General features: G+C 41.3%; 2 protein-coding genes across 5 annotated transcripts in view; one reads left to right on the forward strand and one right to left on the reverse strand.

Annotated features, from left to right (window-relative positions):
- Window positions 1-6,295, forward strand: part of LOC139550241 (SLAM family member 9-like) — a 138,728-nt gene extending 132,433 nt beyond the window's left edge. For both annotated transcript variants that reach the window (XM_071360987.1, XM_071360986.1), the window contains exon 5: window positions 4,047-6,295. The gene's annotated coding sequence lies outside the window, so the exon portion shown is untranslated. The remainder of the gene's footprint in view (window positions 1-4,046) is intronic.
- On the reverse strand, window positions 6,296-21,709 carry LOC139550243 (SLAM family member 9-like). Of its 3 annotated transcripts, none has more exons than XM_071360988.1 (5): window positions 21,596-21,709; window positions 20,264-20,563; window positions 19,829-20,110; window positions 19,494-19,610; window positions 6,296-6,432 (listed from the first exon to the last, which is right to left on the reverse strand). In XM_071360988.1, the coding sequence occupies exons 1-4, from the start codon at window positions 21,648-21,650 to the stop codon at window positions 19,507-19,509; spliced, it is 741 nt and encodes a 246-aa protein (XP_071217089.1). In that variant the 5' UTR covers window positions 21,651-21,709; the 3' UTR covers window positions 6,296-6,432; window positions 19,494-19,506. The 3 variants fall into 3 exon arrangements, with proteins under 3 accessions (XP_071217089.1, XP_071217090.1, XP_071217091.1); XM_071360989.1 differs by lacking the exon at window positions 6,296-6,432 and adding an exon at window positions 8,867-10,752; XM_071360990.1 differs by lacking the exon at window positions 6,296-6,432 and adding an exon at window positions 16,390-17,942.
- Between the last annotated feature and the right edge of the window lie 3,259 nt (window positions 21,710-24,968).

Genomic DNA, 24,968 nt, shown 5'->3' on the forward strand with positions numbered 1-24,968 from the left:
ACTCAATAAATTGGATGCAGTCTATCACAGTGCCATCCGTTTTGTCACCAAAGCCCCTTACACTACTCACCACTGCGACCTGTACACTCTCGTTGGCTGGCCCTCGCTTCATACTCGTCGCCAAACCCACTGGCTCCAGGTCATCTACAAGACCCTGCTCGGTAAAGTCCCCCCTTATCTCAGCTCGCTGGTCACCATAGCAGCACCTACCTGTAGCACGCGCTCCAGCAGGTATATCTCTCTGGTCACCCCCAAAACCAATTCTTCCTTTGGCCGCCTCTCCTTCCAGTTCTCTGCTGCCAATGACTGGAACAAACTACAAAAATCTCTGAAACTGGAAACACTTATCTCCCTCACTAGCTTTAAGCACCAGCTGTCAGAGCAGCTCATAGATTACTGCACCTGTACATAGCCCATCTATAATTTAGCCCAAACAACTACCTCTTTACCTACTGTATTCATTTATTTATTTTTGCTCCTTTGCACCCCATTATCTCTATCTCTACTTTGCACTTTCTTCCACTGCAAACCAACCATTCCAGTGTTTTTTTTACTTGCTATATTGTATTTACTTCGCCACCATGGCCTTTTTATATTTTTATTTATTTTTATATATATTTTGTTTGCCTTCACCTCCCTTATCTCACCTCACTTGCTCACATTGTATATAGACTTATTTTTCACTGTATTATTGACTGTATGTTTGTTTTACTCCATGTGTAACTATGTGTTGTTGTATGTATCGAACTGCTTTGCTTTATCTTGGCCAGGTCGCAATTGTAAATGAGAACGTGTTCTCAATTTGCCTACCTGGTTAAATAAAGGTGAAATAAAGGTTTGTTGGTGTCCTGTTGAAAAACAAATGATATTCCTACTAAGCGCAAACCAGATTGGATTGCGTATCGCTGCAGAGTGCTGTGGTAGCCATGCTGGTTAAGTGTGCCTTGAATTCTAAATAAATCACATACAGTGTCACCAGCAAAGCACCCCCACACCATCACACCTCCTCCTTCATGCTTCACGGTGGGAACCACACATGCAGAGATCATCCGTTCACCTATTCTGCGTCTCACAAAGACACGGTGGTTGGAACCAAAAATCTCACATTTGGACTCATCAGACCAAAGGAAAAATGTCCACCGGTCTAATGGCCATTGCTCGTGTTTCTTGGCTGAACCAAGTCTCTTCTTCTTATTGGTGTTTTTTAGTAGTAGTTTCTTTGCAGCAATTAGACCATGAAGGCCTGATTCATGCATTCTACTCTGAACAGTTGAATTTGAAATGTGTCTGTTACTTGAACTTTGTGAAGCATTTGTTTCGGCTGCAATTTCTGAGGCTGGTTACTAATGAACTTATCCTATCTCAAGTATAAAATCTATTTTGATTTGTTTAACACTTTTTTCGTTACTACACGATTCCATATGTGTTATTTTAAAGTGTTGATGGCTTCACTTTTATTCTACAATGTAGAAAATAGTACAAATTAAGAAAAGCCCTGGAATGAGTTAGTGTGTCCAAACTTTTGACTGGTACTGTATGTAAATAAGGTATTTCTGTTTATAATTTAAATAATATTTGCAATCATTTCTAAAAACCTGTTTTCACTTTATGGTGTGTTGTGTGTAGAATGATGAGTACATTTGAAAAAACAAGGCTAGAACAAGGCTGTAACGTTACAAAATGTGGAAAAGGTAAAGGGGTCTGAAAACTTTCTGAATGCACTCTAGTAACGAGCCACCGAATTATAGCCAGGAAAGAGGGGCTTCCGAGGGCTCTGCATCCATTGGCCCATTGGGCATGGGTTCAGTTTGCATCAGGTGAATAGGATTGGCCGTTGACTCCCTATAGTGTGTTATACCTCGTGAGAGACTGAAAGTGAACACATTATATTAATTAAACTTTTGTGAAAACAGGATGTAGTGATTTCCCATTATTTATATATATTCATAGTGTAACGGCAGCCTTCCTCCTCTTCGTCTGAAGAGGAGGTGTAACAGGGATCGGACCAAGACGCAGCGTAGCCAGTGCTCAACATGTTTAATAAAACAAATAAACAGTGAACACTTAACAAAATGTGGCAAACCGATACAGTCCTAGCTGGTGCAGAGAAAACACAAAGACAGGAAACAACCACCCACAATCCCCAACACAAAACAAGCCACCTATATATGATTCCCAATCAGAGACAACACAAAACAAAACATCTGCCTCAGATGGAGCTGGGCAGGCGGGCAGCTCAGATGGCGCTGGGCAGGCGGGCAGCTCAGACGGTGCTGGGCAGACGGGCAGTGCAGGCGGCGTTGGACAGACGGCCGACTGACCTGCGGAGGCACACAGTAGGCCTGGTGCGTGGTGCCGGAACTGGTGGTACCGGACTGGAGACACGCACCTCAAGGCTAGTGCGGGGAGCAGGAACAGGGCACACTGGACTCTCGAGGCGCACTATAGGCCTGGTGCGTGGTACCGGCACTGGTGGTACCGGGCTGAGGGCACGCACCTCAGGGCGAGTGCGGGGAGAAGGAACAGTGCGTACAGGGCTCTGGATATGCACAGTAGGCTTGGTGCGTGGTGCCGGAACTGGAGGTACTGGGCTGGAGACACGCACCACAGGGAGAGTGCGTGGAGGAGGAACAGGGCTCTGGAGACGCACTGGTGGTACTGGGCTGGGGCGGGGAGGTGGCGCCGGATATACCGGACCGTGAAGGCGTACAGGAGCTCTTAAGCACCGAGCCTGCCCAACCTTACCTGGTTTAATGCTCCCCGTCGCCCGACCAATGCGGGGAGGTGGAATAACCCGCACTGGGCTGTGTTGGCGAACCGGGGACAACATGCGTAAGGCTGGTGCCATGTATGCCGGCCCGAGGAGACGCACTGGAGACCAGACGCGTTGAGCCGGCTTCATGGCACCTGGCACGATGCCCACTCTAGCCCGGCCGATACGGGGAGCTGGAATGTACCGCACCAGGCTAAGCACACGTACAGGAGACACTGTGCGCTTTTCCGCATAACACGGTGTCTGCCCGTACTCCCGCTCTCCACGGTAAGCACAGGAAGTGGGCGCAGGTTTCCTACCTGACTTCGCCACACTCCTCTTATTTCTTCTCGGGCTTCCAGCCACGCTTCCGTGCTGCCTCCTCATACCACCGCTCCTGGGCTTTAGCTGCCTCCATCTCTTCACGAGAGCGGCGATATTCTCCAATGTTAGCCCAGTGTCCTTTACCCTCCAGAATTTCCTCCCATGTCCATGAGTCCTGTGTACTGGGCCGCTGCTGCTGCTGCTGTTGCCCGTAGCCACGCTGCTTGGTCCGAGATTGGTGGGTGGTTCTGTAACGGCAGCCTTCCTCCTCTTCGTCTGAAGAGGGGGTGTAACAGGGATCGGACAAAGACGCAGCGTAGCCAGTGCTCAACATGTTTAATAAAACGAATAAACAGTGAACACTTAACAAAATAACAAAATGTGGCAAACCGATACAGTCCTAGCTGGTGCAGAGAAAACACAAAGACAGGAAACAACAATCCCCAACACAAAACAAGCCACCTATATATGATTCCCAATCAGAGACAACACAAAACATCTGCCTCTGATTGAGAACCATATTAGGCCAAACATAGAAACGGACAAACAAGACACACAACATAGAATGCCCACCCAGCTCACGTCCTGACCAACACTAAAACAAGCAAAACACACACGGTCAGAACGTGACACATAGCACATCTTTATTGTATTTTTATGTAGTTGATTTATAGGTGACAAAGTGGAAATTATAATCACAGGGTATGCTATATTCAGGGTAAGATACCATAGATATTTAACACCACTGATACTGTGTCATTGTTGATGCCATTTTTTTAAATGCAGTTAGTGGAAAATGTATACATTCTGAGAAACTCATGTTAATTTCTTATATTATAGAGCATTGAACCACTGAAAAATATTACATTTATTGACTTGAGGTAATTAATTACCTTGTTTTATACCTGGGTCACCATTCATAAATTCATAGTGAAAATGTAAATGTATGTTTTTATTCTCCCGATTCCAGGTAACAGTCAAGTAGGTGGTGAAGAGCAGGAATCTCCAGGTCCAGCATCAGCCACCATCTACAGTATGGTGGGAGACCAGTCTCCACCTGAAGACTTCCCCATGACCTCCGTGACCTCCATGACCATGCCTGAGAGTATATATGCTACTGTATGGTGGGGGAAAAAAGAGTAGCAAACAATAATAAGGAATTTTAACAATCTAGACCAGGATTCTATCACTTTGCTTTTTGTCGGCTATACACCTTTGAAGGCAATGTTCCCACGTTCACTGAGAAAACATTAAATTCAGCTCAATCTGGAAATTATGTTTAAATGTACATAGCTGACAAACCATGATCAGATTGAGTCTTGGCCTAAGACCGCGTAAGATCCGTGCTATAGCGTGATTTAAATGTAAAGGCAATGTACCTGCGTGTGTGGGGACTGCATCGGTAAACTCTGCATATGTCAGCTCAATCGGAAATTACCTTTACATTTCTATCGTGCTACAATTCGGATATTCTTCCAAACAACGATCAACTACAGATGAAGGATCTTCATTTGACCACACTGTTGTTGCAGGAAATGCAAACTTGTAGTGTATTCAAGGTTTAAAAATGCTTCTAAAGTTTGGAATTTACGCTTTAAAATATCAGACTTGATTTGCCAATACAAAAAATCTAAAACCTCCACAAACATTTATTATTTATATCCCCATAATCCTGTTGCTTCAGGATATTTTCCTGCTGTGAGAAACAGGTCAAAATAAGATCCTACATCTGTAAGCACAGCTGTCTTTGAAAATGTTAAATATATATATTTTTTCCTTGTAACATTTGTGAACCGTCATGACAGTAGTATGCTGTAAAAGTACATAAAAAGTGAACATTTCAAATTATTCATCATAGTGGGAATTAAACAGAAACACATCATTCATCTTAATGGGTATTAAACAGAAACAAATAATGTATCATAGTGGGTATTAATCAGAAAAAAATGATGTATAATGGTCGGTATTAAACAGAAACACATCATTCATCATAGTGGGTACTAAACAGAAACACATCATTCATCATAGTGGGTACTAAACAGAAACACATCATTCATCATAGTGGGTACTAAACAGAAACAAATCATTCATCATAGTGGGTACTAAACAGAAACACATCTTTCATCATAGTGGGTACTAAACAGAAACACATCATTCATCATAGTGGGTACTAAACAGAAACAAATCATTCATCATAGTGGGTACTAAACAGAAACACATCATTCATCATAGTGGGTACTAAACAGAAACAAATCATTCATCATAGTGGGTACTAAACAGAAACACATCATTCATCATAGTGGGTACTAAACAGAAACAAATCATTCATCATAGTGGGTACTAAACAGAAACACATCATTCATCATAGTGGGTACTAAACAGAAACACATCATTCATCATAGTGGGTACTAAACAGAAACACATCATTCATCATAGTGGGTACTAAACAGAAACAAATTAACCAAAAACATGTGATACTGTACAGTCAGATATTCTTATATCATGTTATGCTGTGCTACTGTACATTATACTATGGCATGTAATGTTATATTATGTCAAGCCCCAATAATATGCCTTGAAATGCTATGCTATCTTACATTAGGCTAAAGACATGCTACGGTACTTTGGCAACTAGTAAGTATTTTTTTCCTTTGGGCTGTATGTTTCAATGTGTAGTTCATACATGCATAATCTATCAGCAGAATTAACGTTTTACCTCAATAAGCAACTGTTTTCTTGAAGCTGTGCGGCACCATTTTCCCTACATTTACCTCAACGTGCGACAGCCCGTTGCCATTTGAGTGACAGCTAGCAAGACACACACACAGCAGAGCGAGAGAGAGCAATGACGTGGTGACATATCTGCACATTTGTCACCCAATTTTCGGTTATCACTTTTGGCTTGTGAGCGTTATTTTCAGAACTACTTCCTAAAAAATATAGCAAATAAAGAATATCTAAGGTATGTTATTTTTATAGCAACAAATGAAAAGAAAAAGTAAATATTTTTGAAAACTTTTTTAATTACCTAATCTGATTTACATGTGCAGGCAACATCCTTCTGTTTCTGTGTACTGTACATTGTTACATAAAAAGGAACATAATTATTAATCTCATGATTATATCTTCTGCTGTATATCGTCACATTTCATTGTAAATAATATCCTCACTGTGGGAAGCCCTGTCAATGGTAAAAATACAATAAACGTCATTCTGTCACTCGTGGGCTTAAATCCGTGTTGTTTTTAGAATGTCCCTGATGTGGAGGTTGATGACTGCAGAGATCATGATGAATAGCCCCACAGACACCAGGAGAATCTTCAGCATTTACACAGACACGCCAGCAGGGGGAGACACTGAAATACAGATAGACATTATGTTACAGTTCCTCTAGTCCAGCACATCAGACAATAGGGTTGGGAGACTTCCATTTCAATTCCAGTCAATACAGAGAGTAAACCAAATTCCAATTCCTAATTTTCCTAATTGAAAAGCATTGAAATTAACAGGAATGGAAATGGAATTGACCGTAACCCTGCTAGACACTTCAACAATTAGCCTGGGTACTACCCTGAGTTTACAGTTCCTGTAACGTGTATAGTTCCTCCAATAATGTGTGCTCTTACTTTCAATATGAATCATTATTAAAGATGAAAGAATATATACATTGCCTTCAGAAAGTATTTCCCTCCACTTGACATTTTCCACATTTTGTTATGTTATAGCCTGAATTTAAAATGGGTTACATTTTAGGTTGTGTGTCACTGGCCTACACACAATACCCCATAATGTTTTTAGAAATTAATAAACAATGAAAAGCTGAAATGTCTTGTCACTAAACCCTTTTGTTATGGCAATGCCTAAATAAGTTCAGGAGCAAACATGTGCTTAACAAATCACATAAGTTGCATGGACTCTGTGTGCAAAAGTGTTTAACATGAATATTTTCTTGGTATTTCACAGATGTTCCATTCCGAGAACAAATAACTTATCCAGTAGTGCCATTCTAAAGCATTTACTGTAAATGTCTGATTTGAGCGGCATGAAAATTCAATGATGCTACCTGAGCCTGATGAGCCATACATTTAATAAGAGACAAAGAAAAGCCAAAATCATTGTGTAGTTATCTAATGCATAGCCTATAGTATACTGTATAGGCTACCGCACATTACGTACAACCGAAAAGCCCATAGATCTAGCTATGCTCTCTTGGGTAAATAAATGGAACATCTTCAGTAATTTTCAGTAATCTTCGAGTGTAGATTGTATTGCATCATATGGACTGGAATTACGGACGTCATTCAAACCATGAAGCAGGGAGAGAACATGCGATGCTGGTGCAGCACATCCAGCCTACAAAGTTACAATTATAGGCTAGCAAATTTGATTTGAATTTAGAAATATAATAGTGCCTATTATACAGTTTTATAATTAGTAGGCTGACGTGTATATACCTTTAATAATATTTCCCCTAATGTTGTGCGACGTGGGCATTAGCATGTCTCCTCTTTATCTCTATTGTAGCTTCATTCCTTCTCTTTCAACAGTTAAATGAAATACGTTTTGTTGTCCTTGTCTTCATCAGTGTAATGACACGCTTGAATAATATAGGACTAGTATAAGATGCCGACAACTATCACTTCTCTTCACAAAGATTGAATGGTTATGGTTCTGAATAAATTACTACAATAGCCTATCGCCAACGAGTATTCTCTTCTTTCAAACACCCCGTGAGTGCCATTGGCTGCTGTATTTAACATTCAGCATCCCTCTTCGAATAGTCTATTAGTATATATACACACACACACACTACATGACCAAAAGTATGTGGACATCTCAATCCAAAATCATGGGTATTAATATGGACTTGGTCCCCCCTTTGCTGCTATAACAGCCTCCACTCTTCTTTCCACTAGATGTTGGAAAATTGCTGACTTGCTTCCATTCAGCCACAAGAGCATTAGTAAGGTTGGGCACTGATGTTGGGCGATTAGGCCTGGCTCGCAGTTGGCGTTCCAATTCATCCCAAAGGTGTTCGATGGGGTTGAGGTCAGGGCTTGTGCAGGCCAGTCAAGTTCTTCCTCACCGATCTCGACAAACCATTTCTGAACAGATCTCGCTTTGTTCACTGGAGCATTGTCATGCTGAAACAGGAAAGGGCCTTCCCGAAAGTGTTGCCACAAAGTTGGAAGCACAGAATCGTCTAGAATGTAATTGTAAGGCTGTAGCGTTAAGATTTCCCTTCACTGGAACTAAGGGCCCAAACCAAACTTTACAGTTGGCGCTATGCATTTCGGGCAGTTAGTGTTCTCCTGGCATCCGCCAAACCCAGATTAATCTGTCGGACTAACAGATGGTGAAGCGTGATTCATCACTCCAGAGAAAGTGTTTCCACTGCTCCAGAGTCCAATGGTGGCAAGCTTTACACCACTCCAGCTGACACCTAGCATTGCGCATTGGTGATCTTAGGCTTGTTTATGACAGATTATGTGGAAATGGGAAGACAACTGAATAATTTTGGTCATGTGTGTTGTCAACAACAGTGATATTTGAAGCGTGACACTGGTATAAGACATTACAGGTACTGTGACCAATTAAGAGGCACAAATACCATTACTACTCACTGGGGAAGTGGGTATCACTATCTTGGAAAATTATTAATAAAGGGTGTGTATTAGAGCCATGAGAAAGGACATCGAAACACCTTAGACACCGTTGAGGGAGGTGCAGAAATAACCACCATTGAATTCAATGGCATCAACATTTTGCAAACTGGATAAACCTGGTCAGTATTTCCCTGCTGATGGAAAATTCCAATCTAATAAAGAATTCAGAGATGCTATTGTGAGTTGGCACAATGACATAAAATAAAAATAAAAAGTTCAATACACCAGTGTTTTGATGCCAGCATTTTATCAACAGAAAAGCAAAACCAATGGAACAAAAATGTGTAGATGTACTCAGCAACAAAAGGAATGGGTATGTGAGTACCTTGATAAAATGTGTACACCTGCTTTAACTTCTTTGGGCTCACAAGCCAAAAGTGATACCCGAAAATTGGGTGACAAATGTGCAGATATGTGCACCACGTCATTGCTCTCTCTCGCTCTGCTGTGTGTGTGTCTTGCTAGCTGTCACTCAAATGGCAAGGGGCTGAAGCTCATCGGCTGAAACTTGAATTTCTAGCGGGTTGTCGCACGTTGAGGTAAATGTAGGGGAAATTGTGCCGCACAGCTTCAAGAAAACAGTTGCTTATTGAGGTAAAACGTTAATTCTGCTCATAGATTATGGAGGTATGAACTACAAAGTACCGTAGCATGTCTTTAGCCTAATGTAAGATAGCATAGCATTTCAAGGCATATTATTGGGGCTTGACATAATATAGCATTACATGGCATAGTATAATGTACAGTAGACAGCATAACATGATATAAGAATATCTGACTGTACAGTATCACATGTTTTTGGTTCATTTGTTTCTGTTTAGTACCCACTATGATGAAAGATTTGTTTCTGTTTAATACCCATTAAGATGAATGTGTTTCTGTTTAGTACCCACTATGATGAATGATGTGTTTCTGTTTAGTACCCACTATGATGAATGATGTGTTTCTGTTTAGTACCCACTATGATGAAAGATTTGTTTCTGTTTAATACCGACCATGATACATAATTTTTTTCTGATTAATACCCACTATGATAAATTATTTGTTTCTGTTTAATACCCATTAAGATGAATGATGTGTTTCTATTTAATACCCACTATGATACATTATTTGTTTCTGTTTAATTCCCACTATGATGAATAATTTGAAATGTTCACTTTTTATGTACATTTACAGCATACTACTGTCATGACGGTTCACAAATGTTACAAGGAAAAAATATATATTTAAAATTATCAAAGACAGCTGTGCTTACAGATGTAGGATCTTAATTTGACCTGTTTCTCACAGCAGGAAAATATCCTGAAGCAACAGGATTATGGGGATATAAATAATAAATGTTTGTGGAGGTTTTAGATTTTTTGTATTGGCAAATCAAGTCTGATATTTTAAAGTGTAAATTCCAAACTTTAGAAGCATTTTTAAACCTTGAATACACTACAAGTTTGCATTTCCTGCAACAACAGTGTGGTCAAATTAAGATCCTTCATCTGTAGTTGATCGTTGTTTGGGAGAATATCCGAATTGTCGCACGATAGAAATGTAAAGGTAATTTCCGATTGAGCCGACATATGCAGAGTTTACCGATGCAGTCCCCACACACGCAGGTACATTGCCTTTACATTTCAATCACGCTATAGCATGGATCTTCCGCGGTCTTAGGCCAAGATTAAATCTGATCATGGTTTGTCAGCTGTGTACATTTAAACATAATTTCCAGATTGAGCTGAATTTAATGTTCTCAGTGAACGCGGGAACATTGCCTTCAAAGGTGTATAGCTGACAAAAAGCAAAGTGATAGAATCCTGGTCTAGATGATGTTAAAATTCCTAATTATTGTTTGCTACTCTTTTTCCCCCACCATACAGTAGCATATATACTCTCAGGCATGGTCAGGAGGTCACGGAGGTCATGGGGAAGTCTTCAGGTGGAGACTGGTCTCCCACCATGGTGGGGTGGCTGATGCTGGACCTGGAGATTCCTGCTCTTCACCACCTACTTGACTGTTACCTGGAGTCATGAATGGTGACCCAGGTATAAAACAAGGTCATTAATTACCTCAAATCAATAAATGTAATATTTTTCAGTGGTTCAATGCTCTATAATATAAGAAACTAACATGAGTTTCACAGAATGTATACATTTTCCACTAACTGCATTTTTTAAAATGGCATCAACAATGACACAGTATCAGTGGTGTTAAATATCTATGGTATCTTACCCTGAATATAGCATACCCTGTGATTATAATTTCCACTTTGTCACCTATAAATCAACTACATAAAAATACAATAAAGATTTGCTATGAATATATATAAATAATGTGAAATGACTACATCCTGTTTTCAACCGTTTTCACAAAAGTTTAATTAATATAATGTGTTCACTTTCAGTCGCTCACGAGGTATAACACTATAGGGAGTCAACGACCAATCGTATTCACCTGATGCAAACTGAAACCATGCCCAATGGGCCAATGGATGCCAAGCCCTCGGAAGCCCCTCTTTCCTGGCTATAATTCCGTGGCTCGTAACTAGAGTGCATTCGGAAAGTATTCAGACCCCTTTACCTTTACCACATTTTGTAACGTTCCTTTGGTCTGATGAGTCCAAATGTGAGATTTTTGGTTCCAACCACCGTGTCTTTGTGAGACGCAGAATAGGTGAACGGATGATCTCTGCATGTGTGGTTCCCACCGTGAAGCATGAAGGAGGAGGTGTGATGGTGTGGGGGTGCTTTGCTGGTGACACTGTATGTGATTTATTTAGAATTCAAGGCACACTTAACCAGCATGGCTACCACAGCACTCTGCAGCGATACGCAATCCAAACTGGTTTGCGCTTAGTAGAAATATCATTTGTTTTTCAACAGGACACCAACAAACCTCCAGGCGGAGTACGGGCTATTTGATCAAGAAGGAGAGTGATGGAGTGCTGCATCAGATGACCTGGCCTCCACAATCACCTGACCTCAACCCAATTGAGATGGTTTGGGATGAGAAAGACTGCAGAATGAAGGAAAAGCAGCCAACAAGTGCTCAGAATGTGGGAATTCCTTCAAGACTGTTGGAAAATCATTCCAGCTGAAGCTGGTTGAGAGAATGCCAAGAGTGTGCAAAGCTGTCATCAAGGCAAAGGGTGGCTATTTGAAGAATCTAAAATATATTTTGATATGTTTAACACCTTTTTGGTTACTACATGATTACATATGTGTTATTTCATCGTTTTCATGTCTTCACTATTATTCTACAATATAGTAAATATAAAGAAAAATTGTTGATAGGTGTGTCCAAACTTTTGCTATGAGACTCGAAATTGAGCTCAGGTGTATCCTGTTTCCATTGGTCATCCTTGAGATGTTTCTACAACTTGATTGGAGTCGACCTGTGGTGAATTCAATTTGATTGGACATGATTTGGAGAGGCACACACCTGTCTATATAAGGTCCCACAGTTAGCAGTGCATGTCATACCAAAAACCAAGCCATGAGGTCGAAGGAATTGTCCATAGAGCTCCGAGACAGGATTGGGTCGAGGCACAGATTTGGCCAATGGTACCAAAACATTTCTGGAGCATTGAAGGTCCCCAAGAACACAGTGGCCTCCATCATTCTTAAATGGAAGAAGTCTGGAACCACTAAAACTTCCTAGAGCTGGCCGCCCACAATCATCTCTGCAGCACTCCACCAATCAGGCCTTTATGGTACAACGACCAGACGGAAGCCACTCTTCAGTTAAAGGCACATGACAGCCCACTTGGAGTTTGCCAAAAAGCACTTAAAGGACTCTGACCATGAGAAACACGATTCTCTGGTCTGATGAAACCAATATTAAACGCTTTGGCCTGAATGCCAAGCATCACATCTGGAGGAAACCTGGCATCATCCCTACGGTGAAGCATGGTGGTGGCAGCATCATGCTGTGGGGATGTTTTTCAGTGGCAGGGACTGGGAGACTAGTCAGAATCGAGCGAAAGATGAACGGAGCAAAGTACAGAGAGATCCTTGACTGGTGCGAAGGTTCACCTTACAACAGGACAACGACCCTAAGCACACAGCCAAGACAACGCAGGAGTGGCTTTGGGATAAGCGTCTGAATGTCTTTGAATGGCCCAAGCAGAGCCCGGACTTGAACCCGATCTAACATCTCTGGAGAGACCTGAAAATAGCTGTGCAGCGACGCACCCCATCCAACCTGACAGAGTTTGAGAGGATCTGCAGAGTATAATGGGAGAAACTTTCCAAATACAGTCGTACCAAGCTTGTAGCGTTATACCCAAGAAGACTCGAGGCTGTAATCACTGCCAAAGGTGCTTCAACAACATCAATCAATCAAATGTATTCATAAAGCCCTTTTTACATCAGCCGATGTCACAAAGTGCTATACAGAAACCCAGCCTAAAACCCCAAACAGCATGCAATGCAGATATAGAAGCATGGCGGCTAGGAAAAACTCCCTAGAAAGGCAGGAACCTAGGAAGCAACCTAGGGAGGAACCAGGCTCTGAAGGGTGGCCAGTCCTCTCCTGGCTGTGCCGGGTGGAGATTATAACAATACTAAGTAAAGGTTTTGAATACTTATGTAAATGTGTTATTTCAGTTTTCTATTTTAAATACATTTGCAAAAATATCTAAAAACCTGTTTTTGCTTAGTCATTATGAAGTATTGTGTGTAGATTATTGAGAAAAAATTTTTTTAGTCCATTTTAGAAAAAGGCTGTAATGAAACAAAATGTGGAAAAAGTCAAGGGATCTGAATACTTTCCGAATGGACTGCATTTCCTAAATTCTTCACTCTTCAGCCAGTCTGAAGGAAGAGCACATCACGCAATTTACAAACCTTTCAAGCACACAAAGGCTACGAGATTTGTCTACGATGTAGGTGTCTGTTGTGCATCACCTCATGGCTCTCCCGGTCGTGGCCGGCTGTGATACAGCTGATTATCGAACCAGAATCTGTAGTTACGCAGCACAGAGATGCAGTGTCTTAGACTGCTGTGCCACTTGGGAGGCCGCCTCTGGGACTTCTGTTGTTGCGTCTGTTTCAGTGAGGGGTGGACATGATCTCTCTCTCCTAAACCTGGCCCGTTATCTGCTCGTACGGAGCAGTGCACATTTCCTGTCGCATAGGGTGACGTATCTTCCCAGATCTCTCAATGTGGGTGCAGAGCTACTTTCCAGGGTGGGTGGAGTCTACACCGCTCGGCGATGGCCCAGAATTTGGGATTTTTCGTCAGGGCCTACTTAGATCTTATGCATCAAGAGAAAACGCACATTGTCATCTAGTCTTCTCAATAAGGGATCTGGGTGCTCCGTTGGGAACGGATGCTTTGGCGTATCAGTGGCTTCGTACCCTGCTCTAGGTATTCCTCTGGTTCATGCGACCATGGAGAGGCTCCGTCAGGAGGGTCTGTTGTTTATTTTGGTGGCTCTCTGTTGGCCCACACAACCCTGGTTCCAGAGATTATCCGCCTGTTGGGAGGGGACCCGTGGGGGGTTACATGTCATCGGGATCTATTGACCCAGATGCACAGGAATTTGGCACCCACGACTTCAGATATGGGATCTGTGGGTCCGGCCCCTGAAAGGTTCAATTTGACAACTAGGGGTTTACCCTCGAGAGGGATTACGACTGTACTGTTGGCGCGTGTTGGCGCGTGGAGCGTCCTACCAGAGAACCTGACGGGGGCCGAAACTGTTTGCATATTTACAAGACACCTTGAAACACACCTTTATTTGCTTTGCTTTTTGTTAGTCTGTTTTTTTTATCTTTCAGTTTTTATTGCTATTCTTTAGTTTTGTTTTCCTCTTATGTTTGTTGTGTAGTAAATAAATGTTATAGTTTTTTCATCGTTTTTTATTATACTAAACAAAAATATTAACGCACCATGCAACAATTTCACAGATTTACAGTTCATATAAGTAAGTAAATTATTATATACAATAGACTAACTACAGTGAACTAAAATATAATCGCAAGATGGACATTTTTCAAAGATTTTACTGAGTTACAGTTCATATAAGGAAATCCTTCAATTGAAATACATTCATTAGGCCCAATCTATGGATTTCACATGACTGGGAATACAGATATACATCTGTTGGTCACAGATACCTTAAAAAAAGGTAGGGGCAGGCCTCCCGGGTGGCGCAGTGGTCTAGGGCACTGCATCGCAGCGCTAGCTGTGCCACCAGAGATTCTGGGTTCGCGCCCAGGCTCTGTCGCAGCTGGCCGCGACCGGGAGGTCCGTGGGGCGACGCACAATTTTTATTTATTTTATTTTTTATTTTATTTCACCTTTATTTAACCAGGTAGGCTAGTTGAGAACAAGTTCTCATTTACAACTGCGACCTGGCCAAGATAAAGCATAGCAGTGTGAACAGACAACAACACAGAGTTACACATGGAGTAAACAATAAACAAGTCATTAACACAGTAGGGGGAAAAATGAGTCTATATACATTGTGTGCAAAAGGCATGAGGAGGTATGCAATAAATAGGCCATAGGAGCGAATAATTACAATTTAGCAGATTAACACTGGAGTGATAAATCATCAGATGATCATGTGCAAGTAGAGATACTGGTGTGCAAAAGAGCAGAAAAGTAAATAAATAAAAACAGTAAGGGGATGAGGTAGGTAAATTGGGTGGGCTGTTTACAGATGAACTATGTACAGCTGCAGCGATCGGTTAGCTGCTCAGATAGATGTTTCAAGTTGGTGAGGGAAATAAAAGTCTCCAACTTCAGCGAAGTCCGGGTTAGGGAGGGTTTGGCCGGTATGGATATCCTTGTCTCATCGAGCACCAGCGACTCCTGTAGCGGGCTACATTGGTGCGGCTGGCTTCCGGGTTGGATGCGCGCTGTGTTAAGAAGCAGTGCGGCTTGGTTGGGTTGTGTTTCGGAGGACGCATGGCTTTCGACCTTCGTCTCTCCCTAGCCCGTACGGGAGTTGTAGCGATGAGACAAGATAGTAACTACTAACAATTGGATACCACGAAATTGGGGAGAAAAAGGGGGTCAAATTCAAAAAAATATATTAAAAATATATATTTTTTTAAAGGTAGGGGCTTGTATCATAAAACCAATCAGTATCTGGTGTGATCACCATTTGCCTCATGCAGCGCAAAATGTCCTTTGCATAGAGTTGTTCCGGGACGATGTGGACCGCGCTGACTTTCAATGTAGCAACTGCTTGCTTGCGGAGGACTACAGGAGCAAAGTGGCCACTCTTAGCAAGCAAGTAGCAAACCTACACCCGCCTACTTTTTCCTTTTCTTCCACCCTAGTAGCCGGACACCGCTCTGGTCTGGTGGAAGTGTCACTGTCGTGTCGGCTCTCCACAGCCGACTGGCCGGTGCTCAGCAGGGTTCCATCCCGAAGGTGTCTACCCCTTCCCTGGAGAACGGCGCTGTTCTCGACACAACCAACCAGCCATGGAGGTACGTCACTCGCCGTGGAAGTCAAAGAAAGCGTCCTCTGGAAATGGGGGTATCCTTGGAGAGGTTGTGCCCGGACATGACACAGACCAGAAACAGCTTTGCCGCCCAGGATCCAGAGGTTGAAGCACTTTCTTCCTTGGGGTCTTCCCATTCAAGATCGGATCCGGATGTACCTGCATCTTCGTCCTCTGTTCTGTCTCCCTCTCCGGTGGCTTATACCTCGGGTTCAGATCCTTGGAGCTCCCACCCTCATCAGACCGTGAGGCTGCCTGAGAGACCAGCACATTTAACATCGCCAGCTGTCATCATAGGCAGCTCTATGGTGAGAAACAGGAGCACGAGTACAGGACATAACAAAGCTGATTCCGACTGTTCTACCACAATAGCTGACAACAGACTTTCAGCACGCATATAGGGATGGAAACTCAACAAGCACAGAACTCACACAAATGACTGATGATTGGCTGAGAGAAATTGATGATACAATGAGTGTGGGGCTGTCTTGTTAGACTTCAGTGCAGCTTTTGACATGATTGATCATAGTCTGCTGCTGGAAAAACGTATGTGTTTTTGCTTTGAACACCCTGCTATAATGTGGATAAAGAGTTACTTGTTTAACAGAACACAGAGGGTGTTCTTTAATGGAAGCCTCTGAAATATAATCCAGTTAGAATCAGGAATTCCCCAGGGTAGCTGTTTAGGCCCCTTGCTTTTTTCAATTTTTACTAACGACATGCCACTGACTTTGAGTAAAGCCAGAGTGTCTATGTATGCGGATGACTCAACCCTATACACATCAGCTACTACAGCGACTGAAATGACTGCAACACTCAACAAAGAGCTGCAGTTAGTTTCAGAGTGGGTGTCAAGGAATAAGTTAGCCCTAAACATTTCTAAAACTTAAAGCATTGTATTTGGAACAAAACACTCAGTAAACCCTAATCCTCAACTAAATATTGGATAAATAATGTGGAATATGAGAAAGTTGAGATGACTAAACTGATTGGAGTAATCCTAGATTGTAAACTGTCATGGTCAAAACATATTGATCAAATCAAACTTTATTTGCCACATGCACCGAATACAAGTGTAGACTTTACCGTGAAATGCTTACTTACAAGCCCTTACAAACAGTGCAGTTCAAGAAGAAGAAAATATTTACCAAGTAGGGAAAAATAAAAAGTAATAATTAAAAGTAACATAATAGGAATAACAATAACGAGGCTATATACAGGGGGCACCGGTACCGAGTCAGTGTGCAGGAGTACAGGCTAGTTGAGGTAATCTGTACATGTAGGTGGGGGCGAAGTGACTATGCATAGGTAACAAACAAACAGCGAGTAGCAGAAGTGTACAAGATGGGGGGTCAATGTAAATTGTCCGGTGGCGATTTTTATGAATTGTTCAGCAGTCTAATGGCTTGGGGGTAGAAGCTGTTGAGGAGCCTTTTGGTCCTAGACTTGGCGCTCTGGTACCGCTTGCCGTGCGGTAGCAGAAAAAACAGTCTTTAACTTGGGTGACTGGAGTCTCTGACAATTTTATGGGCTTTCCTCTGACACCGCCTATTATATAGGTCCTGGATGGCAGGAAGCTTGGCCCCAGTGATATACTGGCCCGTTCGCACTACCCTCTTTAGCGCCTTACGGTCAGATGCCGAGCAGTTGCCATACCAGGCGGTGATGCAACCAGTCAGGATGCTCTCGATGGTGCAGCTGTAGAACCTTTTGAGGATCTGGGGACCCATGCCAAATCTTTTCAGTCTCCTAAGGGGGAAAAGGTTTTGTCATGCCCTCTTCACGACTGTCTTGGTATGTTTGGAACAAGATCATTCATTGGTGATGTGGACACGAAGGAACTTGAAACTCTCGACCCGCTCCACTAGAGATGCATACAAGAACTACCCAGGAAGAGTAGCAGCTGCCTTGACAGTAGCTAATGGGGATCCATAATAAATACAAATACATCAGCAAACCTTTTACCCACACGACGCCAAACACATTGCGAGACCGGTTGGACGTACTGACAAATTCTCTAAAATGACATTGGTGGACATTCCTGCAGTCAGCATCCCAATTGTACACTCCTCAACTTGAAACTTGATTTGTGGCATTGTGTTGTGTGACCAAACTGCACATTTTAGAATGGCCTTTTATTGTCCCCTGCACAAGGTGCACCTGTGTAATGATCATGCTGTTTAATCAGCTTCTTGATATACCACACCTGTCAGGTGGATGGACTATCTTGGCAAAGGAGAAATGCTCACTAACAGGATGTAAACATATTTGTGCACAGAATTTGAGAGAAATAAGCTTTTTGTGTGTATGGAAAATGTTGGGTCGCCATGGTCGATGTCAGGCAACAATTGTTCGGGCTATCACAGTTTCCCTGTGGGTTTAATAAGCCTTTGGCTGCCTTGATGTGCTGCAGCAGACATAGTACGCATTTATCCGGGTTGCCACAATTCCCTGTGGGTTTGAGCATTGGGCTGCCGTGGCAGTGTGCAAGTATACCCTTCCAAGGTTACTGCAGGGTTCCTGTGGGTTTCAGTGACACTGGTTGACGCTATGCAGTGCGCGTGCGTTTTACCAAGTCACGACTGGTGTTCTGTTGTTTTGGACTTGCGGTTCCTTGTACGAGTTCTGACATTTTAGGCTCACAAAGTTAGTGTTATTCTTGGAACCATGGGGTCTAGGGACTTGGGCTGCAGTGGCAGCGTGTCAGTATACATAGCCATGTTGTAGCAGGTTCTGGTTTGTTATATAGGGCTCTGACAGTTCAGGCCTCATGAGGTACTGACAATTCAGGCTTCTCAGGTAAGTATTAAGGTAGGGGAAAAAGGGGGCTTCTGTGACCCCTTTTTGGATCCGGTGGAACCTGTGTGTGCTTGGGCTGCCGTGGGTCTCCTAGTTTGGTACCCTCTGAGCCGGCGTGGGGCTTGATTGTATGTCTGCATGTCTTATACCGAGTGACCGACTGAAAGGGAATGTACAGTAATGAATATAACTACTGTTCCCTGAAGGAGAGAATGTGGTATAACATATTTTGGCCTTGTGCAGTCAGGGGGTTTGGTCTTACTAAAGTGCGGTAATGAATTTTGGAAATGGATGCGAGCCCCGGTATTATAGCCAGAATTGTGGGGCTTCCGAGGGTGGGCTTGGCATCCATTGGCACGTTGGGCATGATTTCAGTTTGCTTCAGGTGAATAGGATTGGTTGTTGACTCCCCTGAGTATGTTATACCTCCTTCCCTACTTCAGGGAACCTTTTTATTCATAACTGTACGGTTTCTGTAATAAGCAAGAACAGTGAGCTTACCTTTATTTAGCTTTCACCAACCAATCAAGGCGGATCCAACAAAGATGATGATGACGTGGATGACGGGACCTGGCATCCCGACTGTGACAGCGTAGTTACGATCCTCTCTGTCCCGCTCTGGTTTTGGAATTGCAGTGACATCAAAATCTAAACGTCAACATTCTGTAGCATATAACATCTAATCTAGCCTAGTGTGTGTGTGTGTGTGTGTGTGTGTGTGTGTGTGTGTGTGTGTGTGTGTGTGTGTGTGTGTGTGTGTGTGTGTGTGTGTGTGTGTGTGTGTGTGTGTGTGTGTGTGTGTGTGTGTGTACTGTGTTTCTATGCATCTGTCTTACCTAATTTCAATGGACAAATAGTTTTGATCTCCTTGGTGTCGTTGGCCCAGCTGACTTGGTTGCTGTGGTTACAGATGATGGAACCCCCTGCCACATAGACAGAGAGCAGGGGGACAGTGGAGGTCTCAGCCCCTCTACTCTCTCCTCCCACCTGAGAGCAGGTGCTGTTGTTACAGCTGGAGGTGACAGAGGTGTTCTGACCTCTGCAGGTCACAGTCATGTTACAGGTGCCGTTGATGGTGGAGTCAGAGTTCACTGTCAGGACTGGAGGCTCAACTCTCTCTGAAAACAAATATAATCCCTTTATTGTTTGTTTATTGACCTGAGTACATGAGATAGAGTACCAATGAATATGCCTTTAACCTGTACACTATGTTAGCTTGTTTAATTAAACTGTGTCACTGTAGAAAAAATAGAAAAACTAGTCAGACATACCTTGTACTTTTATCAAGTATTTAGCAACATTTCTGTTATTGTTACCAAACAATGCTGCATCATAAAGTCCACTGTCTCCTTCCTGTAGGTTCTTCAGTAGCAGAGAGAAGTCTCCCACACTAAATTCAGCCCTACCTTTGTACCTATCAAAGGTAACTTTTGGGGGGTACTTTACAACATTGGCTGATGTGTTAAACTTCCAAAATAGCACATCAACATCTTGCAGTGTAACATGTGTCTGGACATCCAGGTGAACATCCTGTCCCTTCAGCACAAACACAGAGGTCTCAGCACTGGGCTCTGAAATAAACACACAGAATACTTCATGTAAGAAAATATGAAAAAGCCCATCATACAATGTGACAAATACAGCGGTAGGATATATGAATTTAGGAACGCAACCTCCTAAAGGAATATGTGGAAATGGATTGGTTTTGGAAATAGCCAAACTGGCTGAGACATTGTAATGATCCAATTTGCAGGCTTTGTAGTTTGGGCTGGAATTTCTCTATACACCCTATTTGCTAAACGGTTTAAAGATTAACCCATTAATAAGATCAGCTGTCTGATCAACAGAGTCACAACCTTTGTTACAAGTAATACAGAAGTACTTTTACAATAAAGAACTAGGATATGATACACACTATCAACTGTTCAGTTTCAGAAACCATTCAGCAAAAGCAACTTAATGAAGTAAAAACTCCAGGAAGTACAAACTAATCTGCCTAAAAGAATAGATTACTTGGGTGCTCAAGTAATGAGCACATACTTGTGGTTGATTCTAACAGACATGTGTGAAAACAAGTTGATCTGTGCATTTCAGATAGTGAGAAGTTTCCATGCTTCAAATGGAGCTGTTGCGTAGTTTCCTGTCACTGACTTTCTCGTAGCTGACACTGAGAACTTTTTCTCACAGTAGTACAGTACAGTATACTATCAGTATACTATCACCACCCAAAATTGCTGTATTACTCATTACTTGTGTTTTACAAATGTGTATAGCTTCAACATATTTTTAAAAGTACAGTATCATCAAAAATTGTTGCCTTAAAGTTAATTACATATTTTCAATTTAAAAGTCAATAAAGTTCAACACATCACAACACATGACTTAAAACTTCAGTAGATCATATGACTTCTTCTGAGTTCCTGTGTCACCCACTGATTCGACTGGTTAGACAACCAGTACACTGGTTGGACTGGTTATAAGCAGAGTAATCAGTACAAATGATACTGCCTGTTACTTACTAACCTACTAATCAGATTATAGACAGACATGTCTAAACAATGTAATAAATATCAGTATACAGATGTCTTAGAAAATGATCTCACCTGCTTGATGGAGGAGAGTTAGTAGAATAGCGATGGGGAAACGCAAGGTCGCCATACCTTGATAAATGACTAAACCTAAATGAGGAAGTATTGTCACATAGGCCTATACTTCCACTTCCTCCAGTAGCTTTTTCACCCATAACCGGAAGATTAACACATTCTGTTTGCCATTCTAACAAGTTCCATGGCATTTAAAATGACTTGATAACATTAGACATTTATGTAGGAACTGAAAATGCACTTCAAACTCAGGTGTTTGTGAAATTAAAGACAGGGTATAATGCATTGTTATCATGTTACAAATCATCTTGTGTTACTATAAGATTTGTTATTGCGTAATTATAGTATTTCCAAAATGTTTTTAACATATACATTTCTGGTAGGGCAGCCCCTACCAAATTACTGACACCCAAATAGGGGAGCCATGCGTTTAATTTAACTAGCAGAAAACAAATAATTCAGTCGACATTCATACCGGTCATAGATTATGGCGATATTGTCTATATGACTGCAGCTGCCACTGTATTGAAGTCATTGGACACAGTTTATCATAGCGCACTGCTCTTTATTAAGGGCGACAGGTTCAGTACACATCACTGCATTCTGTATCAGAAATGAGTGTGGCCCTCTCTGAAGTCTCGTTTGTCGATGCATTGCACTCTTTTAGTTTATACCGCCATCCTGCATAAACCTCCGCCGTACCTTACTTTATTGTTAACTTACAGATGTACAAGACACCAGACCCGATCTCAGAGATGGAGAACTCTGGAGATCCCTTTGATCTCCACTGAGTTAGATAAATCTGCTTTTAGTTTTTTTCCCTTACTTATGGAATAATTTCTATGTATTGATGTGTATATTGATGTGTATATTGATATATATTATTGATGTGTATTATTAATGTGTATATTGATGTGTATTATTAATGTGTATATTGATATGTAGTATTGATCTGTATATTGATATGTAGTATTGATGTGTATATTGATATGTAGTAGTGATGTGTATATTGATGTGTATTATTAATGTGTATATTGATATGTAGTATTGATCTGTATATTGATGTGTGTATTGATGTATATTAATGTGAATATTGATGTGTATATTGAGGTGTATATTGATGAATATTGATGTGTATTGATGTGAATATTGATGCATATATTGATGTATATAAATTGATTCATGTATTGATGTGAATATTGATGTGTGTATTGATGTATTTATTGACGTGAATATTGATGTATATTAATGTGTATATTGATGTGAATATTAATGTGTATAATGATGTGTATATTAATGTGTATAATGATGTGTATTCGGTGCTCATCTGTGAACGAGACCTTGGTCTCAGCATGACTCCCTGTCGAAATAAAGGATAAATAAAAGTATATGACTTTCGAAATACAGCCGGTATGATGAAAAACTCAGCATCATATGATGCAAAACTCAGCATCATATGATGCAAAACTCAGCATCATATAATGCAAAACTCAGCATCATATAATGCAAAACTCAGCATCATATAATGCAAAACTCAGCATCATATGATGCAAACTCAGCATCCTGTGATGTAAACTCAGCATCATGTGATGCAAACTCAGCATCGTGTGATGCAAACTCAGCATCATATGATGCAAACATGATGTAAACTCAGCATCATATGATGCAAACTCAGCATCATGTGATGTAAACTCAGCATCATGTGATGTAAACTCAGCATCATGTGATGTAAACTCAGCATCATGTGATGCAAAACTCAGCATCATATGATGCAAACTCAGCATCATATGATGCAAACTCAGCATCATATGATGCTAAACTCATCATACCGACTGTATTTCTGTATTTTTAAAGGTATATATTTTTTTATCCTTTTGAACCCAGGTCTGGTCTTGATCGACACCACAGTATAATTACATTGGCTTCATCATCCTCTCAAATCATCTCAATATACTAACAGTCTGAATAGATTATCTCCTGTAAACCAAATGAAGGCTTTGGATATTAAACTCTAAAGCCAATATTAGGTCTTGACGCATCTCTCTCAAGTCTTGATGCATATACAGTCCTGAAACATCTCTCTCAACTCAAGTTACCTGACAGGAAGTTCCACAAAACATTATTTACACATGAAACCACGGTTACCAAAAAGAGTGCAGATGGCCTATCATTTCTAACATCAGAGAAAGTACTCATATGAGTCACTGGGTGCCCTAAAAGCCCTGGTCAAAAGTAGGACACTATGTAGGGAATAGGGTGCTATTTGAGTCTAAAGACTCTCTGGTGTCTAAGATGGAGGTTTGACCTAGAACATAGAATAGACCTAGAATGCCTCGTAGAACACATCCTTCTGCGAGCATTGATTCCTATAAATAGATCTCATTGATTACATAGAATTTAAAAAAAATCTCTCAATGTGCTTACAATCACAAAAACAACACGTGTTGCAAACCGACTAAAGACAGGAAATGTACAAAATCGTCATTGTTATATCACAATAATACACAATCACATATAATATGAATAGAAAGCATAATTAAAACCTTTTCTTCATTGTTAAAATGCTTTAAGGTTAAAATCACAACTCTAAATACAATACAGTAATAAGTGCTACAAAAATTCCTAAGGTGCCAACGTACTTCATAAAGTGTTAACTGTGTTTCTCTGTATCGACAATAACAGATATACAGTACCAGTCAAAAGTTTGGACACACCTACTCATTCAATGGTTTTTCTTAATTTGACTATTTTCTACATTGTAAAATAATAGTGAAGACATCAAAACTATGAAATAACACATATGGAATCATGTAGAAACAAAAAGTGTTGAACAAATAAAAAAATATATATTTTTGAGATTCTTCAAAGTAGCCACCCTTTGCCTTGATGACAGCTTTGCACACTTTTGGCATTTTCTCAACCAGCTTCATGAGGAATACTTTTACAACAGTCTTGAAGGAGTTCCCACATATGCTGAGCACTTGTTGACTGCTTTTCCTTCACTCTGTACGCCTATGTAGATATTCCATAAAAATTCTGCCGTTTCCAGCTACAATAGTCATTTACAACATTAACAATGTCTACACTCTATTTCTGATCAAATTGTATGCGGTATAAGTGTGTACGAGGGGTTAGTGCAGCCTCTCATTTGGGGACAAGCCAGCACTGGGGTGTTACTATTCATACTAGTTCTTCTCAATGTGAAGTTATGTTTCAATTGGTATTTTTAATTATAATTACTATTATGATAATCAAAAAATGTGCTTGATAATTTTTTTCCTTCCCCACCTCCCTGTCCTCCTTGCAGAGGTTTTCAAAGGTTTTGAATAGCCTTACTCTTAACTATGGAATTTGCCAAATAGGCTAGGCAAGG

Source organism: Salvelinus alpinus, chromosome 23, assembly GCF_045679555.1.
Source record: "Salvelinus alpinus chromosome 23, SLU_Salpinus.1, whole genome shotgun sequence".
Taxonomy (NCBI): Eukaryota; Metazoa; Chordata; class Actinopteri; order Salmoniformes; family Salmonidae; genus Salvelinus; species Salvelinus alpinus.